This window comes from Vigna radiata, chromosome 4 (assembly GCF_000741045.1).
Source record: "Vigna radiata var. radiata cultivar VC1973A chromosome 4, Vradiata_ver6, whole genome shotgun sequence".
NCBI classification, from domain to species: domain Eukaryota; kingdom Viridiplantae; phylum Streptophyta; class Magnoliopsida; order Fabales; family Fabaceae; genus Vigna; species Vigna radiata.
In genome coordinates, this window is record NC_028354.1 from 8810146 (window position 1) to 8817764 (window position 7619).

Here is a 7619-nt window from a genome sequence, read left to right on the forward strand (position 1 = left end):
CCTAATTAGACTTAACTAATTGCTTCTAAACCTTCTTATCATCGGTCTAAAGTGTTTATGAACTAATTCCTACTTCAAAACCTCTAAAATCAACATTATATACCCAAAATCCAATCTACCACTTTTAACACACTTTTGACCAGTTTAAGGGCTCAAGCAAGTCACATTTGACTTACCAAAGCTGCTTCAACAGACCAATTGAGCATTCAACAGACCAATTGGGTCTAGGCCGAACACTTTTGGCTAGGACCGAACACTGATAATATAATCGAACGTTTTATTAATAAATACTTACTCATATTAGCCGAACATACTAAGAAATCGAATGCTAGTACAAGACCGAGTACTCTAAAGAACCGAGTACTGGTACAAGACCGAGCACTTTAAAGAACCGAGTGCTAGTACAAGACCGGGCACTCTAAACATATACAAAATGTATAAATAGGATCATTCTCTGAATTAACTAGACACTGTGTACCAACTGAAACAATTATAGTATCTAAGACTTAAACTCTTTTGAATACATTATCCAATTTTACTACTAATTGGAAATAGAAAACAATACCTAGACCAAACGCTTATTTTCGATTCTACATAATACAAGACCGATCAGTCAGTAACTGAAATTCTACCAAAGAAGAACTCAGTTAAGACCAAACACATAGAACAAACCGAACGATCACGAATGACTCTCGGCGACAAGTAATAATTCTGCAGAATACTGCAGAATTATGATCAAGCCCAATTCCTACCTAGTTCAGGCCATTTATCAATCATCCACAAATACAGACAAACAAGCAGTAACACCAATATTTCATATCCATCAAATAACCAAACAAAATATCATTCAAACATACAATCCATTCAAAATAGAGAATCATAATTAAATTATACAAGCTTCACTTACCTTTTTAACAGAACAGCTACTTAATCAACAGCAAAATACGTCCACCAAACACCAACCTTTCTAGAATACCTATAACCCACCGAACAAGAAGGAAAGATCAACCAAAAGACCAAAACATGATCAGGATTTTTGAAGATGAAGTTGATGAACACATGCAACTAGAACTTTGGCTTGCATGTGCTTGAAACCAGGTTTCTTAGCAAGAGAATGAACTTACCAACTCAAAACAACAACTTGATCGGTGCAAATGAAAGCCCTTAACACCAGGAAAGCTCAAGCGTAGCCTGATTGTTGATTAGAAGTAGAAGGATATGAGAATTTGTAGAGAGAAGGAAGAGAGTTTATAGAGAGAAGGAGGAGAAAATGCAACTCAGAAACTTGGGGAAGAAGGTGCATGCAGGAAGTGGCTCGAGGTTTTTGGAAAAGCCAATTATATCTATTAAGACTCCGGCAAGTGTACCGAATCGTATCAAGTAATATAAATGGTAAATCCAAGTATCGTTTCCCTAGAGACTCACGACCTAAACAATCATGTGATTTTTTGACTATTTAAGACTTGAGAACGAAAATCTTTTGTTTAGAATGCAGAAATAAATATGAATGCAAGTGTTTGATCAATTGACTAAAGAATGCACAGGTGAATAGTTGATAAAATATGAGATGATTATATTGTTGGGGTTTCCAACTTATCCTATCCACTCTCATGTATTTACGATTTCAACTTCTTCATTAATGTTAATGCCACTCTCTAAAACACTTAAAACCGATGTCTCGGTGAAGTAAGTTTATCCTTAATTACGAGTTAATACAATTTCTAGCATCCCTAATAATTAATTTTGAAGCACATGAGTGTATATGCAACCAACCCTCATATTCCTATGTCTAGGCAATACTACCTTTGGGAGAACTTCTCCAGTTCTAGATTTTCCCGTATGGTTCCATATCCACAAAATCAATAAGTTTAGAGGAAAAACCCTAACAATAATAAAGTAAAGCATTTGTAATATAAATCAATTCAATACATGAGAGTTTCAAAGGATTACATCGTTTTTCCAATAACAATGGAAGTTTAGTTCACCTTAAACATGGTGAAACTAGATGAAAATATGGAAAATAATGAAAATAGAACCCTAAAAGTTGAAGATCGGAGTTTCCGCATCCAAAATCTGCCTCCAAGGGGTGAAATGAGTGTTTCTGCGCCTCTTTCTATCAAAAGATACCCTCTCTGGGTCGTCCAAATCCTTATATAGTTTATAAATAGTAGAAAACTGGCCCAAGCCTACGTCATCAGTGCTCAACACCTAAACTGGCGCTTAACGATAGGTGCGACACTCAAAATGACGCTTAACGGTGGCGCTCAGGCGCGAGACAGGGGAAATTGGCGCTCAATGCTAGAATTGCAGCTTAGCCCTGACTACGGTTCTTCTATTTGTCACTTTTCCAGCTTTTCCTAACTCCAACTCCTTTCTACTTCAAGCTCTTCTTCCAATTCATCTTAATTCTTGTCAAAACAAGGAAAACCAAGCATAAAACTAATAATACCACCTTTAACTCTCTTATTCTCACAACTTAAGCAGAAGCATGATTTCAAGCTAAATTCTAAGTCATAAAGGGTGTTTTCAGTATCAAAATTAAGAATCAAAATAACGGTATTTCAACTGTTATCAATATGAATAAATACTTTATAATCAATTATTTTAGAAATATGAATAAATATTTTAGAAATATTTTTTAATATCATAATATATGAATAAATATTTTAGAAATATTTTTTAATATCTTAAAATATATCTTATTTTATAATAATTTAGAGATAACAATTTCAAATTATTAGAAAAATGATGATAAATTGGATTTTCATAATCATAAAAGAATACTCAAATGATTTTTCAAATATATTTTTAAATACTAAAATAAGACGAAATAATTACCAACATCGAAAGTTGTATTTAAGACAAACTTTAATAAAAGAATTTATCAATATTCAATATTATCTTTAAAAAAATATAGTAAATATATAAAAGATGGATTTGTAAAAAAAACCAATTTTTATGTTTGTTTACAAAAGGAGTTTATTGTTTCTGTATATAATTAACAAGGACTTCTATATAATATAGTTGCACATGATTAATTCATATTACTATATGATTATTTTATAAAATTTTAATAAAATGTGTTTCAATTAAGTTTTTTTTAATATATTTGTTTATTTTTATATTGTTTTATTTAAATTTAAAATATTATTTGAAAGATTTAAGAAAAAAAATCGAAATCGATCAAACAGATAAATGCGGGAGGTTAAAAACAATGGTTGAAAATTATAAAAACAAATTCAGTAAAATTCTGTTTCGGAAATTTTCATTAACACCATGGTTATCAAAATGTTGTCAAATTCCCGTAGTTGAAAAAACATTTTCCTAAATAAAAACTGAAATCGTTTGGTGATAGTAGAATCAGAAACGCTGTGCTTCGAGTTTAGTATCTAGGGTTAGGAATCTGGTTTTCTTGGTTGTCGTTCTCGTGTTCTACCATGGCTACTACTCAAGAGAAAGTGTCGTTGAACCTTGTAGTGAACAAAGACACAAACAAAGTCTTATTTGCCGAAGCTAAGAAAGACTTCGTAGATATCTTATGTAGCTTCTTAACCCTACCTTTAGGAACCATCATCAGACTTGTGGAAAACGAGTCCAACATGGGTCCAGTAACAATAGGTTCTCTCAATTCATTCTATCATAGTGTGGAAGCTCTTGACGGCGGGTTCCGGTGGAGACAGGGATATAATAAGCAAATGCTATTGCGTCCCAGGAACACGGCCGAAGATTTTTGCAAAACTCTTAAGGTTAACATTGATGACACTCCCCCCAGAGAAAGATTTGTCTATCGTGGGTCTTTTCCGGAATGTTCACAGAATGGATTTGTCAATGATGTTGCGACTTTTGTCATCACTGATGATCTGATTCTAATGCCAAAATCTGTGGACTATCCAAGATTGGCTATACTGCAGGATTTGGGAATCAAAGGTCCGTTTTCATTGAAGGAAATTACAGTGGATGTCACCAAGAAAAAGGTTCTTCTTTTACATCCAATTATCGATTGCTCTTTTAATTCTATTTTTCTTCTCATATTTGATATTAATATTTTGTATAGGTACTGGATTTGTTGAAGTGTTCTCTCCTTTCCGAATCATGTTTGACAGATATGCTATTAGAAAAGAAACCACTCATTGAGAGGCCAACGGTTTTCTCAGGTAGTGTTGAGAATAATGGCGACATCAAATTCGCAATGAAGCTATTTATAAGAAAATCAGATGGCAAAGTTTTGTATGGTCTTGGGGCAAAAGAAATCGCAAACATGCTTTTAAGTTTTCTGACCTTTCCTTTGGGAGGAGTTGTGCGTAAGTTGGGAGGAAATAGCTGTGTGGGCAGCATCGATGGATTATACAAAAGCATAGTTGATATGAATGACTTATATTTCATGTCAAAATTTGCAAAAAACAGGCTTGTTGATCCTTACTTGCTCCTTTTGATGTCACTAATTGATTTTGGATCATCGACAACTAATGAAGGTAATGTGAGGATGTTTGCTATTACCGATGATTTGGTCGTAACACTATATTCTCCCACATCAGATTTAAATTGCATTGGCCAGATTACGGAAAAGATTATCAGCATTGGCCTCGTGGAGGTAATTCTATATGTAGTTTTATTTCTTCTTTTTTTTTTTTTGTGTGTGTGTTTTGAACATTTCTTCCACTTTTATCATGGTTTCTCACTTGTTTTGATGCAGTGTCTTAATATACTGAAAGCATCGTTGACGTCGACATCTGCTCTCACAGTTGGTCTCGCTCACTTGTTACCTGAATTTACTGATCTGGTTTCATCACACGATGATGAGAATTCACTACCAGATGCATCTTTAATAGAAGGTGTGTCTTCATCAGAAGAATTTGATGAACCGGACAGTTCATCTTCATCAGGCGAATCAGACCGTTCGTGTGACGTATCAGACAGTACGAGTTCATCATCCTATCCGTGGCCATCAGACGATACGGATTCATTCGAGTTCATCTGAGTTAGGTCTTGTTATTAGATGTTATGGTTGTTATGTGGGTTGAACAATATGCGTTTATTTAGGAGTTTGTTAGATACGTTTAGCTGTTTTTACCTTAATGGTAATTTCCTTTTGGGTCTTTTCGTCTATCTATTACAACAATTTGAATTCGTTGACTTTAATTTATCTCAACTTTGATCTAGAACAATCCTAAACCCTCAGTAGATATAGATTTTGACGATTTCTCTCCTGATAACTTCTTCTAAATTTGTAAATAAAAAATTAACTATTTCATTTTTGTAATTTACAAGATAAATTATTTAATGTTTTTGAAATTTGCTCATGTTATATTTTTATATGCGTATATAACAAATTTGTGTTCTGTTTTGGTAATTGGAAAATTAAAATAGAATTTAACCCAAAACGCGGTAGATTGAAAGTTGGCAACAAATTTATTATTTTCAGTTTACATTTAGTACAATAAAAAATGAAATCTACTAAATTCAGTTAAATTATTACTTGAAAAGCGGTTTAGTTTTAGTTTAGTTGAATATCACATTAGGTTATAAGTTTTAATTATCTTACTTATAAATATTTAAAAACTATTAGGAAAACTTAACATGTTTTTTCTTTAACTCCCTAAAAAATGTTTACAATTGAGTAGTATCATTTACACTCATCTGACACGGTCCATATAAGCTTTTTAACCAGATAAGTTTTTCGAAAAAAAAAAAAATTGTGCAAAAGGATGTGGGTAAAAGGGAAAAAAAGTAAAATTTGGGTTTCCTATTCTTTTGCATCGTTGTTTGTTTGTGCCCTTGAGCTACTTCAATCGGTGGTGTGTTTGGGGTAGGAGATGATCATCTTTTTCGAACTTATTAGGTAGGAGATGATCATCTTTTTTTAAAAGAGACACTGTAGGTAGGAGATGATCATTTTTTTTTAAAAGAGACATTGTAGGTAGGAGATGATTATCTTTTTTCGAACTTATTAGAATTCCTTTTCCACTCACGGGTGAAAAAAGAACCTATTACGTCGTTTATTTTTTGCCTTTAACGACGCATTTACTAGCGACGTTAGAGCGGGTGACGTAAATTTACATCGAATATTACTGGGTGACATTAATCGAACTTGTTTACGTCGAATACAAATGTAATTGACGTAATGTTAACATCTTTTATATAGATCGATGTTAAGGCACGTCGTATAGAGTAGAGTTTGACGTCCAATATTTGAATAAATATTCTTTTTAAAGAATGATTTTTCATCAAATGGTCAGGGGAACTGACATAATGTTGACGTCGACTAGAAGATTGTTGACGTAATATTCACGTCGAAGTGCAAATTGGACGTCAATTTTTTATTAAATATTTATATTTACAGGAATATTTGACATCAATTATAAGGTAAACGATGTAAGGTTGACGTCGAACATGTTTACAGTTGACATTACTATTGTTGAGCCCTAGAGATCCTTGCCCAACATTTTATTATTATCGTTATCCACTGCATTATATGAACGTCACTCATCGCCTTGATTGACGTTAAGATACATATATTAACATTGGACAGTGTATAAAATGACGTTACCTTCAGTGTTTTTTTATTAAATTCCATTCATTTTAGCTCATTTAAGCAAACCTGAAATACAGAAACCAGTTTTCCAATTCCTAAATACACAAATTAATTAATTTAAACCATGCTATCATCAATTCATGCTATCATCAAAACATAAATGAACCCACTTTTCCATTAATCTATTCTAAATAATCTATTGAAAGTATACATCTATTCACAGTTAAAAAGTTGCACGAGTAAGTAAATGCTACTATCATGAAAGGAAAAACCTAAACTATAGCTATTTAAAATGTTTATTCAACAAATACCCTGTCCGTTCCTCTCTTATCGTATTTATTACTTCATTGGACAATGCAGAGGTATTGTTGAATTGCTGCAAAATCAAGGAAGGAAACTTTACAATTATATTCATTTTAATGTCAAAAGTTTATTGATATTTGTAAGATTTTCAAATGTAAATTTCTACCTCAGTCCAATATCCTCTGATTTCTGCTCGGATGATTGCCTTCATCCATGACATGATGTAGTAGGCACATGCCCAGGAATCATTATGCTTATTACACTAAACATGTGAAAGAACTTAGTCAAATGTAATGGTTTAAAATTGACTACGAAAATTAAAGGTTAAAGATCAACAAATTCCAACCTTAGGATATATAATATCAATTTGTTGTCCTCTGGTCCCAGTCAGAACTCTAAACAAATTTGAAACATTTGAAATATTAGAAACATAAGTTAATATATTAATATCATAATGAATTGATAAGAATGAATGTAATACTTACGTTTGTATCAAGGACCTCAACTCCGGTTTTATCTTCCTATGAAGAGAACAAAACCATACAACTTGTGCTTTTTTTGGAATGATCACCATGAGTTGCCAATGGCCCCTATCATATATCAACAACCAGTGAGTTTATTGATTAAAATTTGATAAAAGTTGACAATATTGGGAAAACATACGCATCAATGTATGGCGCCATATATGTCTCTCTCTTAGACTTGGTCATCCATGTTTGCATATTTGATTTTCTGGAATCTAATGTGTTTCCAGATGGTTGGATGGTCCGAGGTTCAAAAAATC

At 32.7% G+C, this 7619-nt stretch overlaps 1 protein-coding gene across 1 annotated transcript; it reads left to right on the forward strand.

Moving 5' to 3' along the window:
- Window positions 1-3437: 3437 nt before the first annotated feature.
- LOC106758324 lies at window positions 3438-4978 on the forward strand. The gene is made up of 2 exons (XM_022780148.1): window positions 3438-3974; window positions 4055-4978. The coding sequence occupies exons 1-2, from the start codon at window positions 3438-3440 to the stop codon at window positions 4976-4978; spliced, it is 1461 nt and encodes a 486-aa protein (XP_022635869.1).
- Window positions 4979-7619: the final 2641 nt, after the last annotated feature.